General features: G+C 40.2%; 1 protein-coding gene across 2 annotated transcripts in view; it reads right to left on the bottom strand.

Moving 5' to 3' along the window:
- Positions 1 to 242: 242 nt before the first annotated feature.
- Positions 243 to 19,305, bottom strand: part of eif2ak3 (eukaryotic translation initiation factor 2-alpha kinase 3) — a 45,467-nt gene continuing 26,404 nt past the window's right edge. The window contains exons 3-17 of one of the 2 annotated variants that reach the window (XM_022684933.2): positions 15,041 to 15,235; positions 14,789 to 14,919; positions 12,494 to 12,770; positions 12,133 to 12,301; positions 11,862 to 12,002; positions 11,111 to 11,233; positions 10,773 to 10,999; positions 9,785 to 9,894; positions 9,116 to 9,238; positions 8,194 to 8,343; positions 5,682 to 6,360; positions 4,856 to 5,032; positions 4,365 to 4,466; positions 4,200 to 4,262; positions 243 to 2,748 (exon numbers count right to left, since the gene is read on the bottom strand). In XM_022684933.2, the coding sequence (XP_022540654.2) occupies positions 2,548 to 2,748; positions 4,200 to 4,262; positions 4,365 to 4,466; positions 4,856 to 5,032; positions 5,682 to 6,360; positions 8,194 to 8,343; positions 9,116 to 9,238; positions 9,785 to 9,894; positions 10,773 to 10,999; positions 11,111 to 11,233; positions 11,862 to 12,002; positions 12,133 to 12,301; positions 12,494 to 12,770; positions 14,789 to 14,919; positions 15,041 to 15,235 (2,868 nt within the window). In that variant the 3' untranslated portion in view covers positions 243 to 2,547. The remainder of the gene's footprint in view (positions 2,749 to 4,199; positions 4,263 to 4,364; positions 4,467 to 4,855; positions 5,033 to 5,681; positions 6,361 to 8,193; positions 8,344 to 9,115; positions 9,239 to 9,784; positions 9,895 to 10,772; positions 11,000 to 11,110; positions 11,234 to 11,861; positions 12,003 to 12,132; positions 12,302 to 12,493; positions 12,771 to 14,788; positions 14,920 to 15,040; positions 15,236 to 19,305) is intronic. The other variant, XM_049481506.1, reaches the window with a different exon arrangement.

Raw genomic sequence — 19,305 nt, 5'->3', positions numbered from 1 at the left:
TCAACAGGTATATCTACTGACCTCTTATATGTCTAACTGTATTATACTATAATTATTGATATAGGCACTTTTGTGGGGGAGAAAGACCATACATATATTTGGTGTGTATTAGCCTAGAGAGAGAAATCCACCCTTTCTGATGTCAAATTTATTAAGAAATTGCCTTTCCTTAGCAAATCACAACCACAAGCATAGAGAGCAAACTTCTTAGCATAAAAGAACAAAAAAAAAACAGGACACCATTTTAACAAAGGTCATAGAATGTTTATTAAATTCTGACTTGTAAGAAGTCACAATATTCCAACACACTCCATGGCATGAAGTGCATTCATATTCTGTACTTATACAATTACCACCAACCCAAAAAAAGGATTGATTCTGAAAAGGACATAAATAAAAACAAGTACATATTTACATGGACCGTCGGAGAGAGGATTGTGCCCAAAGACGGAGATCATAGGTTACAAGAGGGAAGCTGGCAGAGTGGACAGATCAGGGTATTGTTAGAACCGGGTTTACGCAGAGAACAAGTAGAAGACGTGGAACCGTTCGGAACGGAACTGAACATGATCTGAAATTCATCAAAATACAGCGATACATATAATGAAGAACGCTAAAGATCAGAAGACTGAGCCTAATAAAATAATTCATGTCAATGGTCATATGTTAAACCGTGGACTGAAGAACATCAACATCATTAGATATAAAGAAAGGAAAATTCATTGGTTGTCCTCCATTGACGGCATGCTTGATTGATTGAAGAAACACTGTAGTTGTGCTCATAGGGACAAAGTAATCAAAGACTGTATGATCATTGGGAAAGCTGAAGTGTTAGCAGGTCATAATCTCATGTCCTTCCTGCAGTGTTTAATATATATATTCTAAGGTTCATTCAAAGAGCTGAGCACAATCTGACCCCACTCTCCCTCTAGCTCTCCTGCACGCGCACACACATGCACACTGCTGCTGCTCCTATACGGGGCAGAGGCACATCTAGTGCTGTTAACTGTTAACAACAGCTCCTCCTGATCAAACCGAGCTAATACACTCACTATCGTCAAGCAATAAAGGCCCACTCTCTCTCCATACTCCAACAAAATTATGCCTCAAAAGTTTGTTCTTAAGGGAACATTTGTGCAGAAGACGTTTGAGGGGGAAATAAACAGCCCCCTACTCATTGATCAATCAATCAAACCCCTTACAAACCCTCATAGATTGAATTATTACTTCATATATGATACAAATGTATTGTGTGTATTATGTATTATGTCACATATTTGGTAATTCCTCTTGCTGTATCTCATTCTATGCCTCCGGTCTAAAAACGTACTCTCCTTCATACGACCCAAAGAGAAATTCACGTTGAGATACAGTATATAAACCCGTTTTTTTCCTTCTGGTCTTCATGAAATATTATGAATTATTATACACAATGAGCTTTACATCCATAGCTTCAAATTCTCAATCTTTCGCGTTGACTTCTGAAACATTCTGCCTGAAATTAATCAAATGAATGAATCAATCAATCAGTCAGCCAGATGTACCTTGAAAATCATGCCCTTTAAGCTCTTTTTAGGTCTGAATGCTTCCAGTCTAATTCACACTTAAATTCCTTTCCTTTTTAAGTCCTTAAGTGCTTCATTGGGCGAAGATCATCAGGTACGCTCCAGATCCAGAAAGCCAGCAAACAGCCAGCTCTCTAATTCACTGTTCATTCATCCACTCTCTCCAACCATCATCATCATCATCGTAATCAAGCCTTGTGGAATTTATCTATTTACAGTGGAGAGGATTCTGGGAGTTCAAAGGATTCAGAGGAGGCAGGTCCCGCACAGCCTCTTCTTTAAGACATGCTGAGTGAACAGCGGTCCAAGGCAGCTTGTTTGTAAGCATTCATCATCAGCACTGAGAGGAACAAAAAAAAGAGGGGAAAAAAACAACCCATTTTCACAATAACCAGCTCGCTGGTTTGTGTGTGTGTACAGTATGAGAGAGAGATTAACTGAGGTAAATGATGGTAATGCGTGCACCGTAGAGCTTCAGAGACTGGGAGCTGGAGAGCCGGTCAAGTTATAGAGAGTTCTAAAGTAAAAGAGTCCAGCAGTTTAGTTCAGCAGAAATCTTCTCTCCTGAGTGTGTGACGCGAGTCAAGACGGGAGGAGAGGCGGCGGCCTCCTCGGCAGTGAGGCAAAGTGAAGGCAGGCAGTGACACGGGCAGGCATGTAAAAGTGGGCGGGGAGAGTGAGTTTGGTTTGGAGTGAGTGCCTGAGACACGCGAAAGGCATCCGTTTGTCTGTCAGCAAAATACAAAAGACGGAATGACTGAGAATCTGAGATGCTTCAGTTTTTCTACTGGCCACAGTTTAAAAGAAGAAAAAAAAATGTAAGGTGAGATTAGAGTGTGCGTTTAAAATGCAAGAACGGGAGAGCAGATGTGGACAAGACCTCTGTAGTAGTAGTAGTTTCCAAATCTCCAAATGCCACGCTGTATGTTGAGAAAGAGCATTGAATGAGATGTCTGTCTGCATGTTCGTGTGAATGCCTGTTTTAGCTGGACGAGTTGGAGTTAGAGTTGGAGTTGGAAATCTGTCGCGATGGTCGACCGGTGGACGAGGAGCTGTATGTTCTAGAGCGCTGTCGGATCCTGCAGGGCATCTCCAGCTCCTGGAACAGTGGAGCCTCCGTGATCTCGGACGCCTCGGGCCGCTCTGCAGGTACGCGGGAGAGCATGCAGCGCACCATCTGAGCCTGAGAGGAACAAACACAACCGGGGTCAGTACAGGACAGTAGAGTACTGCAGAGCACCTGCAGCGAGATTTGTGATACAAATGACCTAGAATAATGTATAATGCATAAAGGATCTGCACACTTTCATGCATTTTCTTTTCCATATGCCTGAATTTAAGGAGAAATCTGGTGTGAAATAGACTTGGGGTGTAGTAAAGCATGATAATAAGTACAAACTTTTGTCAAACCTTCGTTCACCCCCAGCATTCTGAAATACAGTGCTTTAAGCCAACACTCCCAACAGGCTTACAATGCTAGTGATGGGGGCATAGCGTTGCTTAGGTAAAGAAATCACCATTTCTACACTATTAACAAACTCATAGTAGCTCCATCCTTTATTGGTAGAATTCGAAGGGACCTCACATTTAAAACAAGTCACTAAAAACTTAAATAATGAGCTTAAGTTTGTACTTGTTATCATGTTTTACTACACCCCAAATCCATTTCACATGAATTTCTCCTTTAAATCAATTACAGTGTCAAATAAATAAGAATTAGTAATAAAAGGTTAGATTGCCACTGCACAGTAGGGGTGTGCCATATCGTATACTGTACGGAATAATATCCCAACATTTTTGAATATCGTGAACGACATTATATTCTAAAATATTGTGCCATAATCACCCACCCCTAATTATCACATCAGGGTACATTTTTTTTTTGCTGTTTTTAGCAAAATAAAAAAATTCACACTGTTCTCATTTCCCATTATATAGCTACTAGAGACAGATTATATCCGTCCAGTATCATTTATTTTACTTTAATCCTGGATATATGGAGATATCTGGAGTGCAATATTAGTATCATTAGTATCATGATAAAATTATTGTATTTTTTTTATATCTCACTCAGGGGTGTGCCACATCATATTGTATACAATAATAAAATGTAATTAAGGTAATTTAGGTTTAGGGTTAGATTTTTATTGAGACTCACTGACATTCAACTGCATTTATAAGTTACTGAGTTTAATCTTATTATCTATAAGACGTCTATAATGGACCCTTTGAGTAAAGTTATACCAAACTGTGGAGGGGACCCTTAAAGTACTTTTAAGGATCCTTTAAAAAACAGATTTAAATTGAAGAACCCATTAAATTTCCTAAAATAACTTATGAATGTTAACAGCATTTTGTTTTTGACAATTTATTAAAACCAAATTTGTAGCTTTTACTTTCTACAAAGCCGCAGACTGATTAAATATAGTCAAACCAGATGAAACCAGCAGAGGGCATGCTCTTATTTCTAATAAGCGAATACTTGGGCAGGTTGCAATGTTAACAATGCACCAAAAGAGGGCAGCAGCACGCTTTCTCCAATTTTATTCTGTTTCTCTTTCCCTTTTAGTCTGCTTTCACATACCCCTTCAGTCTCAAAAACATCCGAGCCTCAGCACTCAAACACACACTCACCTCCTGAACGTTGTTTTTGTAAAACGCAGTAGGAAACTGCAGGGCTCGGACTTCAGTGAGAGTCTGAGGGAACAAAGCATTGAGATATGATTAGAAAAAAAAGATTGAATGTAAAAAGAACAGGACTCACTGACTCACTGAAAGAGTGTGGGTGTGGATACTTACCCTGACTCTCTCCATCTGTGTGCGAAAGGGGCAGAGGAGCTCAAACAGGATCAGCCCCAGAGAGTAAATATCCACTTTATGAGAATACGAGTTACCTGACATCTGCAGAACAAAGAGAACAATTTAACATCATAGTCATGTAAACAGAAACTTAAATCTAAACTAAATGACAAATCATCTCTTTCCAAAGGTGTGTGGGGGTTTAACATTCCTTGTTTCACAGTGTAATGTGTGAACCAGAAATATACATCATACAGTGCATTACCACACACGATGCTCAGCACAGTGGGTGGTAAAGATTGTGAGCAGCAGTTTCTGGCTAAAACTGTCCATGCCAACAGATGAACAACTCTGGCAGAGATCGCATCCATATTTAATGCAAGAGGCCCCACATAATTTTTTTTTAGCTTCTACGGGACATGACAAAAGTCACAGGACACAAAACTAGTTCCTGTTGCAAGTATCAGTGAATAGGATTGGTTAAAACTCACTTGTTCTGGGCTCATGTAGAGTTTGGTCCCCACTTGACCAGTGTGGCGGGCGTACATTGGCATTGGCGTAAGGGTACTCAGGTCTTCATCATCATCTTCCTCCTGGTCCATGGCAGTGACAAGCCCAAAGTCCCCAACTTTTACCACATCATCCAGTGTGAAGAAGATATTTGAGGGCTGAAAGACAAAAATGATTTTAAAGTAATTTTCTTTCTATATATACTTCTAATCTCAAAATATTCAATTTGATGTACCCAAGGCGCAATTAAAATCCTATAATTTCTCCCAAAATCGTCAATGCATCTCATAATCCAGTTTCAGTTGAGTTCTCCAGCACTGAGGCTGGAGCAACATTAGCCTTAGCCACTAACAACACTAGCTCTTTTGTTGTTCAGTGGCGAATATATCACACTGTAGCCTGCGCATTTACCGTGTTACATGGGACAAACCGCTATCTGATATAACCCTGGCTTACTGAAACACTCAAGGTTCCTCAGTGTGTAGCGCTGTCAGGGGACACGGGATTTACTAGCACTAACAGCGGCTAGCGCTTAGCTACTAATTCTAATGCTGCTGCACCCAGCCTTAGTGAAAATCTGGAAATCTAAGCTTACTGTCAATAAAAGGAAGCACACTTAACTCACCCAAATAATCTACACAAATGTCTCTCCTGATACCTGCTGATTTTTTTGTTTGTCTTTTTAAAAATCACACTAGTGTTTACTTAGTTTTACTTAACTTAAGTAACCCTCCCCCGCACCCACAGTTCCTCCATAACACATACTCCATTAGACATGGTGTCAATAATACCAGTTAAATGTCCTACCTTCAGGTCTCTGTGCATGAGGCCCTTGCTGTGGATGAAATCCACAGCCTCTGCGATTTGCAGGAAGATGGCGAGACACTGCGAGTGCTCCCTGTGCTCCGGCTGAGAGCGCTGGGCCATCCAGTCTTTCAGGTTTTCCTTCCTGCACAGCTGCATCTGGATATACAGGTAGACTTTAGGGGTGAGGGGCGGCCGGGCGCTGGGGGTCGAGGGGCAGGGTGGCAGTTTCAGAGACGTGGGCCGAGGAGGAGAGGAAGAGGTGGGGCATGAGGAAACAGCAGGGTGGGATCTGGAGCTAGAGTGGGAGGGGCATACGGTCTGAATGGGCGTGGTCCGGCTGTCCGTGTCGTTGTCTCGCTGATCGCAGCCCGAGTCCTCGAATACAATGTCAAAGGAAGAGGAGGTACAGTCACCATGAGCAACAGATCGCGGAGGGCAGAGTTCAAAAGAGTGCGGGGACTCGGAGAGCTCCAGAACAGGGTCAGCAGGACTGTCCCGATCGGACATCATGCTGTCCGGGGCAAGACCCTCAACATACACGTGATCCTGAAGGAGCAGGCTCTCATCACTGCCAGGAGCACAAACATCAGGGGAGTCCAGTGGAGACGGGGTGGAGACGGGCACCTTAACGGAGAACGCCTCCACATGGTCAGGAGAGCTGAGGGGCCAGTCTGTGGTGCTGTAGGAAAAAACAAAGACACAGAACTGTTTAGTGCTCAATGTTACAAAAAAGGGCGGGCTGTGTGAAAGCTTTTAATGGCTCTAGAGGGACATTAGACAAGTGATTTACAAATACCAGCTGATTCAGAGTTTCAGAAGAGGATACTCTCAACGCTCAAGAACTTCCCCACTACAGGTTTAATAGCACTTGAAAGCACAATGCCCTGGTTTAATAATGCAGGCTTCAGCAATACAACAGAGAAAGAATGGAAAATCCTGCTGTCCCAAAAAAAACTACAAGAAATTCTTTGCCTTGAAATACAAATCATTCTTAAGAACATTTTTATAAAAGTGAAATCTGCATAACACAACAGCATAAAGGCTCTTTTTACCTGGACAAAAAAAAAAAAAAAAAAAAAAAATTAATTAATTAATTAATACACTTTGTGTGTTTTTTTTCATTTTCTCTGTATTGATGCGCTAAAAGCTTACCGACATGGGGGGTACAGAGCAGCATCACTAAAAATCGGCGGGGGCAGTGCAGCCAACACCAAATTAAACACAACCACTACTATACAGACAAAATAAAAATAAAATAACAAAGAAAAATACCACTCATGGGAGACATTTTTAAAGGTTTGTTTTCCTGCATTAACACTGCAAAAAAATAATTTTAGCAAGTGAAATGATCTAGTTTCAAAGCAATAAATCCTATTTCTTGCTCTGATAAGACTTTTTAGTCTTACTAAGCATTGTTAATGTAAGATTGTTTTAGGAATAATTATATTATTCAGTCTTACTTAGAAGTTTCACCTTATTTTAAGTCATTTGAATTCAAAATAAACACTAAAAGTCACCAGTCAAGTTATTCTCATACTTGTGTAGAAATTTAAGATTGAAAATAAAATATGTTTGCTTGATTTGAGTCTTACTTCACTCATTTTGAGGCTTTGTCATTTGCTTATTTTAAGAATACTTTATTAGAAAATGTATCTTGGCAGATTTCTTTGCTTAATTTAAGCATTTATGTTTCAATTTAAATAGATTTTATCTAGTTTTTGTCAATGGATTTTTGCACCCATGTTTTCTTCTAGTGGATGATATCTTTAAAAAGTAGCACCACCAAAAATACATGTTAAACCTTTGTTCATTGTTGATTGAAATTTTGCAGTATGTTCTAATCTGGGTTTTAAGCAACTTACAAGATCTCTATATCAATGAAACCCTTCCTACATTTAAACAGCTGTCTGTCAAATAGGGTCTTACTAGATATAAGTTTTTATGGCTGATGTTCTGAGTGCCTTCACCACTTTGTTGGCAAGAATATAAATTTAGTTTTGATGGAAATCCCCTGTACCCCCTGGAATGAAACCGTTTTTGTGTTGACTAATAGCAACACAATGACTGCCTCTCAGCTTGTCTGGCTTGATCTTAGAATGAATAAAACAAGACTATGTTTAAAGAAATCACTTTCTTTCCTCCTACCATTCGGACACCTCACGTCAGCAGGTCACACTCGTTTTTCTGGTAAGAAACTCTGCCTGATCAGAAACCGGTTAGCTATAACCTGCACCTGCAGATCAGCCTCCCTGTGCTGCCCCTAAATCTATACATTACCACAGAAACAGGGGGTAAGAGTCAAATGGTCTACAATCTTTATTGGGCAATGTAGACCCCATTCTCTTACGTAAAACAGATACATCTACCTGTCTACGGATTCTTGTATCTTTTAAATAATTAGTGTTTTATTCTTAATACGGGAGACTGAATGGAAGTTTGCTGGGTGGAGTAGATCTAGTAGATACGCTTTTGGTTCAGTTGAGCCGTTAGCATGTTGTTTTATGTTTTATACCTGGCATCTTTAAGCCAGCGCTGGTCCATCTCCTCCTGCCAGCCTTGGGGTGGGCTCTCCTGCCAGGCATTGAAGTAGCGAATAATACCCGGGTGTTCTAGCTTAGCTAAGGCCTTCACTTCCCGCATCACCTTCTCACGAGCCACCTCCCTGTTCACACATATGATGAACACGAACACACAAAGATTAAACATACAGATCCATACAGACTACGCCCATCACTACGATTACACCATCGACTTATTTTACAATACTAGTGCATCTCAAAATAATGAAATTTTATTAAAAAGTTACTTTATTGCAGTAATTTAGATCAAAATGTGAAACTAATATATATATATGTATATTATTTAAAGCATTTCTTTCTTTTTTTTTTATTGTTGATGATAACGGCTTACAGCTAACGAAAACCCAAAAAGTCAGTATCTCATAAAATTTGAATATTATATAAGACCGATTGGTACTTTTGGCAGTGTAGGCAGTGTGCCAAGTCCTGCTGGAAAATGAAATCCGCTTCCCGATAAAAGGGTTAGCATAACATGCTGTAAGATTTTCCAGGAAAACACTGCACTGACTTTGAACTCGATAAAACACAGGATACCAACACCAGCAGATGACATGTCTCTCCAAACCATCACTGACTGTGTGTCTCTCCACTCTTCCTCCAGAATCTGCTCCCTTGATTTCCAAATGAAAAGTAAAATTTACTGATGATCAGAGATGGTTTGGAGAGACATGTCGTCTGCTGGTGTTGGTCCATTGTGTTTATTTTTCCTTACAGCACTTCATGCTTTTTTTTGGAGATGTGGATTTCATTTTCCAGCAGGACTTGGTACACTGCCCAATCTTGCCACAAGTACCAAATGGTCTTATATAATATCATGCAGATAAAATTCATGCAGATGTTGCTGTTAAGGGTTACCTGTTGGGCAGGCGGATCCTCTTGATGGCATAATTGCAGTCATCCACTTTGTTCCGTGCCTCAAACACAACCCCAAATCCACCCCGTCCTAAACACTGCACTGGCTCAAAGTCTGTCAGATACCTGTTCCACGGAAACAAAGAGAGCATCAATAAATGACTTTCTGTTTTAACAACCTCCTGTAGATCCACATTCTCTCTCAGCATTCCAAAACTGTCAGATCACACAGATCATCTGTGCATAAAACAGCAATACGCATTCATTCATTCATTCACTCATTCATTTTTAATTCAGTAAGTACAGATATCACAGATGCTGAATCATTTATGACATGGATGTTCTGTGTCTGCTTTCATGTGGAAGACACGTTTCAAGTCAGCGGTGGAGTAATGAGGTGCTATAGCAGGCAGAAGGATGGGTGCTGTAGCTGCAGCTCTGGGAATGGATAGACCAGCTGTTCAGAAAGCTAAATTCTAACCACTCCTCAAAACCACATGCTCTTCACCACTGACTCCAGAGGCCAACTGTGGAGGGTGCATTCAGCTGTTTGTGGAGTATGTGTATGTGAATGTGTATTTAAATGTATATGTGAATGTGTATGTGAAATGATCACCATGCGTGTGACAGAATCATAAACTAAAATGCTGATTTTCAATTTACACTTTTTACCTGGACACGTATTCACTGGGACGAGCGTCTGAGACCACCTCTCTGGGTTCAGGAACATCCAGCTCAAACTTGCTGTCTGTCTGACACTGCGTCTCAGACTCTTTCCTCTGCTGGAGGTACAAATAAAGACCACACAGTGAGACACTAATAAATATATATTATCTAATAACTAATAAACATCAATTCAGTCAAATTTACACAAGATTGAGGGAATGTTTCCTAGTTAAAGGTGGAAAACAACGAAATCTCACACTTAGTGACACCAGCTCAACTGATTTAACATCATTACAAGCACTGATTTATTATAAATATTCATTTATTGAACAAAATGATGTAAAACCACTATTTTTATTAATTTAATTTATATAATAAACTCAGCTTGCTGGTGTCACCTAATCATTGTAAACATTTTATTTTTAACCACCTTCAGACAGCCTGTAACAGTTTTAGTTGAGTATTTATTTTACCTTGTGAATTTTTATACATTTTATTTTCTGTTTTACCTTTTCATGTTATTTCTATCGTTTACTTCCTTTTTAATTTTAGTGTTATTTTAGTTTCTGTTTAGTTTATTTTAATTAGCTTAAGCTAATTGTCTATTATTTTGTGTTTGTTATTTTTTATTATTCTAATTATTTATCTCTTTTTTTAATGCTTTAAAGTCTAGTCTGTCCACTTATCCATTTATTCAAAATTATTTTTTGCTAATGTTTTTTATTTTAGCTTAACCTGATTATACTTGATTTCATTTTTATTTATTTTTTTCAATCCCTTTAAGTTGTAATTGCTTAGTTCAATTGAAACTGCGATTTACCATCAATGTATTAACAAGTGAAAATAAAGCAGTTTTTCACTCTCCAAAAAAACACAAAACACAACTTACTATCCAGATAAGAAACATTTTTACCTACAACTTCCACAGTACTGTATATCTTAATATTTATGTTAGAGAGAAACATGCTGCCCTAATGCTAGTTCTCGTGCTTACCCGTATGTGTACTGCATGAGGGTGGAAAAACTTGCGCACAATGTATGTGGTAGCTGCAATGCAAAAGATGATAGTGCCCAAAATCTCCTTCCACCAGGGTAACAGAAGCACTGGGTCTTTTCTCCTCACCCTGGGGCCTCCAGGCTCATCTGTATGCAGCACACTCACTGCAGTCACCTCCCGCCGACCACGGTAGCGAGAATTATACGGAAAGTAGTATCCATTATCTGCGATTACAACAGCAGAAGGGAGTTAAACAGGAGTATTAAAAATCAATATTTAGTTTACAAGCTAAACTCCTATTCTTATTCTTAAAGTGAACAGAAAACAGTTTGTACCGTGAGGATATTGCAGTACAGACAGTGCACCATTGCTGTACTCGTCGTAGGAAAACTTATCATTGTTCAAACATTTATCAAACTCCTCTGAACCAACCAACACCGGAGTACGAGAAGGAGAGTCTGAAAACAGTAAAGAAAAGGGGTGCAGTGAGAAGAGAGTTGAGAAGGCCACACACAGATCTAGAAGTTCCGAACAGCATTGTTTAGCATTCATTGACCACGGTAAAATTTAAAGGACAAGATATTAGTTCTAGTCCCATGACTTTTGGCATGTCAATGTATATGTGCATTTCATAAACAGTAAAGGTCAGGTGCACCTAAACTCCATTAAGTTTTTCAAAAATCGTCAGTGTGCCTTATAATCCGGTACGTCCGAATTCTACCAGTCAGGTTATGAAGAGCAGTAAAGCCACTCCATTGAAGTACAGTGTTATAAAGGAGTTTCAGTAAAGCACCAAGGCTGGAGCAGTTTTAGCATTAGCTGCTAACTGTAGTCTGTGTGTATACCGCGTTAAGACAAGCTACGTGTTTGTCTTAGATTTTTTTTTTATTTTTTATTTTTTTTAAGAATTACAGTTTTGTTCACTTTAGAAGGGAAACATGGCGACGCCCTTTTTCCGTACTACTGTCACTTAAAATGCACCTTATGTATGAAAATAGTATTTCATTAATAATGCGCCTTATAATCTGTTGCTTTATTATCCTTAAAATACATTAGATAAAATGTAGAGCTTGGTGATGGACTCACGGATTAGTGGCTTCCATTTGACAGTGGGAGGAGGAATGATTTCTCTGCTTGAACTTCGGCCATCCAGAGCTTTGGACTTGGATGGAAACTTCTCCGACATTCTAACTGAGGACTGCAGATATAGCTGACCCTGAAACATGCCTGTAACCAGAAACGGTCACACAAAAAAAATCAAACAGAGCGGGAATTTAATATCTTAAGATCTTAAATAAATAAACAATTACAATCTTTTATTATTTTATTTTCTGTGTAGATACTTAAGCCTCATTACCTAAATATACACTGGACTCTGTGGCTTCACGCGCCTCCTCCATGAGGTCATCGTCCTCCTCTTGAGGCTCGCGCTCTGGGTGGGCAGTGTAGGTGGTGTCATCAAACAGACTAATGGGCGTCACCTTCCCCCCTCCAACCAACCAGGCTGAGGCAATGGGTGTGCAGAACTAGAAAAGGAGGAGGAGGAGGAGGAGAATCAAAGGGAGATTAAAAACGTTAACCGTTGATTAGTAATCATGGAATTTTGGCTGCTCTCTTTAAGAACTAAACGCGGCAGCAGGATTTTAGTGGCTTGTAGCTGCAGGTCTGAACCTTAAGCTCTAACAGCCCTCAGTCAAGCTGAAAACTTAAGAGCTCACCTGGTGCTCCCAGATGAGCTGTCCTCCAGGCTCACTGCTGAAGGCCATGACCTTCCAGTCTGGAACAGACACTTTGATCACCAGGTTCAGGCCGTCTCCCTGAATGTGTGCGTTGGCGTGGTTTTGAGATTCCACGTCTTCCAGGATTACCCGTTGACCGTCAGGTTGGATTTCGTGCCACACCTCCTTATTGCCCGTTTCCCCCTCCAAGAAGCCGAGCTGAGACTGAGCTTCTGAAACGTACTTCAGCTCAAAGTTCCCCACGCTGAAGTTCCACCTGAAACATGCAGACAGAGGTCTCAGTGAGGACAATGAGAATGCAAATAGGTGCCTCTGATAGGCTTGGAGGATTTGATGATGATGATTAAGATCTCGTCAGGATGCGCAACAACAGTGTTGACTACCGTTATTAATCTGGCAGACTGTGGTGCTCAATTCTTCATGCGTGTTTAACGGTTCAAAAGAAGCTGTCCACACTCAGTCTCACTCAGATATAACCAATTATTATCAGGGCATTTGGAAAAACACAAAGTGCAAATATTAGAGATGGGAAGAGTGCACAATTGTAATGAAAGGAAATGTTTTCTTTTTTCCAATAAAAAAAAAAGATATGAACCATACACATGCAAGTGCAGATGTTAATGATGCATAAATTATATTTAATTCACAATTAGTTCAATTAATTTAATCTAATAAACAATATGTAAATGACATGAAAGTTCTTCAGAACTCAAGCACCCCTTTCTATAAAAGCAGCCAACGATATATTTTGTTTGTAGCTTTGTTTCAAGCTAGACTTAAGCAGTTATGTTTCCTCTGACTATGTACTATTTACACCTTGGTATCATTTTTACTATGCTCGTTAACAAATACAGTTATTCTGGCATGACCAATATAAGGATACACACCCAAGCCAGAAGACTAACTTGTGTTGTTGTTGTTGTAGTATGAGCTACAACACCATCCCACTGTACACCTATTATTTATTGCACTATGAAGCCCTATCCGGACGGGATTAGTCTCTCATGGGGACATCTGTGAAAAATATTTCACACTTCTACTCAGTGATAAAACTTTTGCATCCGCACTGCAATTCAAAAGGTTGTAAGGAGCATAAAGCTTCTCCACTGAAGTACAGAGTTATACAGGAGTTCCAGTTTAGTTCTCCAACTCTGAGGCTGGAGCAGTATTAGCATTAGTCGCTATCCATGCTAAGTGCTAGCTCTTTCGCTGTTCAGAGGTGAGTATTATCGGCCTGTAGCCTGCTGCTAACCCCAGCTAGCACTGCTGGAGTACCATTAGCATTACCCGCTGACCACAGCGCTAGCTCTTTCGCTTTTTAGTATTAGCGGCCACACAAACCACTAGCTGATATTGCCCTGGGCAACTGGAACACTCAGGGTTCCTCAGTGTAGTGTTGTTGTGCTACATTAGCCGCTTCCTGCGGATAGTGCTAGCAGTTAGCTGCTAATGCTAATGCGGCTGAGGTATTGCACCTCTGCTGGCTGGTTTAGGTCTGTGTATTCCTATTTGTTTCAATGACAAAACAATGACATTTTTCATCTTATTGTCCTTCTCTAAACCATCTTTCCATCTACAGTGTCTAATTCAATTAGTTTAATTTAGGGTTAAACTGTCTGTAGGACCTTTTCATTCATTACTTGGAGTTAAAGCTGAGCTGTCAGGCAAATAGTTACTTAATGAGACTACGATTCATTGTGTGGTGTTGTGCTCTTGATTGCAGTACAAAGGTTTTTTTTTTTTTTTTTTCTCGTAAAATGGCCAATGGGATCTAATTAGTTGCCTAAGTTTAGTAAGATGTGCTGGACCCTGTAGTATTTGTAGTCTGTTGTTCAGTACTCTTTCAAATTTTTATTTGGGAATGAGTCCAAATACCATCTAAAACATTTTTTTTTCTTCTTTTAATTGTCACCATTGTGTGCTGACTCTCCCACGGCAGCTCAGAGGTGAGATTCTGTATTTTAATTAGATAGAAATGTAAATAATTTCGTAATAAAACATATAAACTACACTGTTACTGTTGAAACATTACACATACTGGACAAACTCGGTATCCAGTGGAAAACACGCTCTACTTCTGTAACAATGTAAGCTCAAAAACTCCTCTGGTCCCCATTGCACAGAATCAGGCTTCAAATTTGTCAACATGGTGGAGAATTTTGGCTTCATTTCTACAGGATGAAAGCAATGGAACCATGGTGTCCAGGTTCTCTGCAGTCATTGATGATCGCCCAATTCTAGACTCGGAGGCAGAAGTCAGGAAGGCAGACTCACTTCTCAAAGCCGCTGCGAGGCGTCACAGCTCTGACAGTTTTCTGTGTTCTCTGCAGTAAAAGCATGTCCTCTGGCTCCGTCTCCTCGTCTCCCCAGCGACTGCAGCCCACCGCCGAACAGATATACTTTAACTAGTGATAGACAGAGAGAAAGAAGGATGAAAGAGAGAAAGAAATAAGACAGGTCTTCAGGACTGTACAACACTAGGCTGGGTAAAGCCCTCCAGTATTCTGCCTGCAGCAGTGAGTGTACCTTGCCGCTGTAGGCTCCCAGACCGTAGGTGGTGAGGGATTTTCCACCCACCAGTACGGTGTCGTCCCCGACCCGGTAGGATGAGTCCAGAAGAGACTCCACACTAAAGGGAACAGCCTCCATGCTCTCCCTGTCCCTGTTCCACTGAAACAGCGCTCCATCCAGAGACGGGATGAACATCTTATTTCCAAACACCTGGAGAAGACACAACACATAGTTAGTTTTAGTTTGCAGACATCAGCTCTGGGAAAAAATAAGAGACCACTTCAGTTTCTGAATCAGTTTCTCTGATTTTGCTATTTATAGGTTTATGTTTGAGTAAAATGAACATTGTTGTTTTATTCTATAAACTACAGACATTTCTCCCAAATTCCAAATAAAAATTGTAATTTAGAGCATTTATTTGCAGAAAATGAGAAATGGCTGTTTTCAGACCTCAAATAATGGAAAGAGTTCAGAAATCCATATTTGGTGGAATAACCCTGGTTTCTCCTCCACCAGTCTTTCACACTGCTTTTGGATAAGTTTATGCCACTCCTGGTGCAGTTCAGCTTAGTTTGATGGCTTGTGATTAGCCATGTTCCTCTTGATTATATTCCAGAGGTTTTCAATATGGTAAAATCAAAGAAAATCATAATTTAAGTGGTCTCTTTTTTTATCCATATTTATCACACAAATTTGACAGTTTTCTACTGCTTTGAAAAACATTGGGTGCAAGCAGAATTACCACCTGACCAGGTCCAATTACAGCAGCGGTTTTCAATCTGTGGTATGTGTAACACTGGTGGTAAAAAAAAGGCATTTGTGTGGTAGTGTGGTATGACTCCAGAAAATATAATGTTTAACCTGGTAGACTCTGTATGCAAGCTTACACTTCAGTTCTTCACAGTTTAATAGGCCCTACAATTGAAACCTTTGGAACTCCACAACTTACAGTAGTTTCTGTATTGGTAATAATAGCAAACATAATTAGTCCAGGCTTTAAGTGTCCACTACATTGTCTCATCCTTCTGTTATCTCCCTCTGTCTCAAGCTTTCCAACATGTCTCATTAGGCATGCTGCATTTACAAGAAACAATAATCAATAATCACAATAATTTACAGATTGCAAAATGGGTAAGGCCCACACAGTAGCCCTAGTAGGTAGTACTTGAATGTTTTGGTTTGATGATGGGTGGTACACTGCTTTAAAAGGTTTAGAAGCACTGCTTTACAGGGTTCCATACACACTTATTTACTCACAACCTCACTCCTAGAGCCATTAGCGCATAGTCAACAGGAGAGCAATGTCTGCAATATTCATACCAAACAATCACAGCATGGGGCTCACAGTTTGGTGCACATGTTCACGGAGAAATGATATGCACCATTAGATAAACACAGTAATTTCATAAGCGCGTGTACTACCCTGAATGTAAAGAGAACTGAAGAATTTGCAGGGTATAATGGGAAATAAAGTGGTTTAGAGCTATTGTTATTGCAACTATAGTTTTTTTTCCCCACCCCTCCTCCTTCTTCTCTTCCAGTCACATATCAACAGAGTGACTCGTAAGTCTTATTTATTCTTAAGTCATCATTTTTTCTTTATCTTTCACTTTTTCTCAGCTTTGGAATGAACATAAACAAGCATTTTATCAGGACAATGGGTTTGAATCCTGTTCATGCTCTCTCTCTGGGTGGGTAAATGGCGCTCTTTCCCCTCATCACTCCAAAGGGTGATGTTGCTCAGCACAAGGCGTCTGTGAGCTGATGTATCAGACTCGCTGCGCTTTCCTCTGAGCGAGCTGGCTAAGAGGAGGCATGTGCTAGTCTTCAGTCTCCTGGTGGGGCATTACTAGTGATGGAGGGAGTCCTAATGAGTTGGTTTAATTTTCTCCCCAATTTTTATTTGGAAGAAAATAGGAAATAAGTGAATATTTTCACAGACACATTGGCTCTAGCATCTCATTTTATTTCCACAGTTGATTGGACAAGGACAGTGTGTCTGCTGTGTCAGTGTGTTTGGCTGGGAGCGTATGCGCGCGCGTGTGTATGTGTGGGGCGGAAACACAATGAACATGCTAGCGTTTACACTTTACTGCTTAATTAACACAATACAGGCTGTGTTGCCTACCTCAGGGGGGTCTACACAGCTACTATACATACCGTACTAGATATAATATAACGGTCACACAGGGTCACACAACTGTCAGATCAAATTACATGAAAAGTAACCTAGCTAGGTCAGATTATTATTAATTTTTAGTTTTATCCCTGATGTATTCTGTCTGTACAAACTGTGGTGTGAACTGAAATGTGAGCTCTGCGTACCGTTACACTACTTATAGTCAATTCACTTCCCGCATATTTTTTGAGGAAGAAGGAGAAAACCGGAGTACCCAGAGGAAACCCACAGACACAGAGAGAACACACCAAACTCTGAGGATCAAACCCACAACCCCGGGCCTCTTAAGCTCTCACAGGACTAATTATGCTCTTTGTAGTGAAACATGCAGCTGTTTAAAGTTCTTTAATATTGATGATATCCACGATATACTAGAAGCATGGTAATAATAATAATAAAAAAAATAATAATAATAATCACAACTGTATTGAATTTAATAGTTTAATAGCCTAAAAAAATCATAGTTAACTAAACTAAAGAAGAAATGTACCAACTAGCATGTAGTTTTGTGTTTATAAAACACACACTTGACATACAGGGGTTGGACAATAAAACTGAAACACCTGTTGTAGACCACCATCATTTATTGTCCCGACAGACAGTTCTGGTGGAAACAGGAGAGTTGAGGTGCACATTGAATTCTGCCGTGATTTCAGCAGCCGTGGTTTTATGTTTTTTTTTGGATAAAATCCGGGTTAGCACCCGAACATCCCTTTCAGACAGCTTCCTCTTGCGTCCACAGTTAATCCTGTTGGATGTGGTTTGTCCTTCTTGGTGGTATGCTGACATTACCCTGGATACCGTGGCTCTTGATAGATCACAAAGACTTGCTGTCTTTGTCACAGATGCGCCAGCAAGATGTGCACCAACAATTTGTCCTCTGGTATGTCACCTATAATGTTGTGTGCATTGCAATATTTTGAGCAAAACTGTGCTCTTACCCTGATAATTGAACCTTCACACTCTGCTCTTACTGGTACAATGTGCAATTAATGAAGACTGGCCACCAGGCTGGACAAATTTAGCCATGAAACCTCCCACACTAAAATGACAAGTGTTTCAGTTTCATTGTCCAACCCCTGTATATTAGGTAAACAAACCTGTACAAAACTCTAGTTTAAATCTGTCCATGTGTCAAAGTCAAAAAAAAGAAAAAAAAAAACAGCACTGCAGAAGAGTAATAAAGAGCAATTAGATCAGATTATTTTGTCTTTAATTATGTTTACATGGTGAAGAATAAGTGTACTAAGTAAGTTACGGGATATGCAGTGACGTTAGGATCGCACCATTAGAGCGATTTAGAAAAGTGACAGAGACTGAGTAAGTTTGTGTATCCTTCCATTGGATGGCTCAGTGAGCCGACAGTCATGCTCAGCTGTTGGTTTGACTGTGTTTAAGACACAGCTCCCGAGCCCCAGCACTGATACGAAGCTGATAGGCAGAAAACTGATAGGGGTAAAAACAAACACAAAAAAAAAAAACAAAAAAAAAAACATGGGTCTCAGTACATGGTGACCTGGACCAATCAGCTTCGAGACAGTGACTTTTATTGGTTTAGGCAGATTTGGCACATAATCTAAGAGTTACACAACTGAGAGAAACCACGTCTTTAGAGATTAAACTGACCACTCTAACTTCCATCTTAAACACAGATTAAAGTGATTAAAGACCATTACACTAATCTGGCCTCAGTAACTGACCCACATCTCTGCTATGGATCGGGTTCTCCCACACAAACACGAGCGCTACGTCCACTCGTATGACCCTACAGAGAGAAATGAGATCACACAGACCTCCTGTTGTACTTAATCTAACCTTGACACCTACTCGCACCAGCAGAGGCCTGAAACCATTCAGCTGTGGGAAAGAAAGCAGCCGGGAGGCTCGGATTGGCTGCAGCATGGGGAGATGAGGTCATCTGCCAATCAAAAGCACAATGAGGGATGAATACCTGCTGTGGCCAACTCGTGGTCTGGTGGTTAAGAGGTTTAAACATAGTGTGTGTGTGTGTGTGTGTGTGTTGATGACTCATCTCTCTACTACACTGGGTTAATCCAGCATGTGATCAGTGTGTATGATCTCCAGCTGTACAGGAGCTCCT

This window comes from Astyanax mexicanus, chromosome 7, assembly GCF_023375975.1.
Source record: "Astyanax mexicanus isolate ESR-SI-001 chromosome 7, AstMex3_surface, whole genome shotgun sequence".
NCBI lineage: Eukaryota > Metazoa > Chordata > Actinopteri > Characiformes > Acestrorhamphidae > Astyanax > Astyanax mexicanus.
Note: the sequence above shows the minus strand (reverse complement) of the source record. Positions and strands in the feature narration are given on the sequence as shown.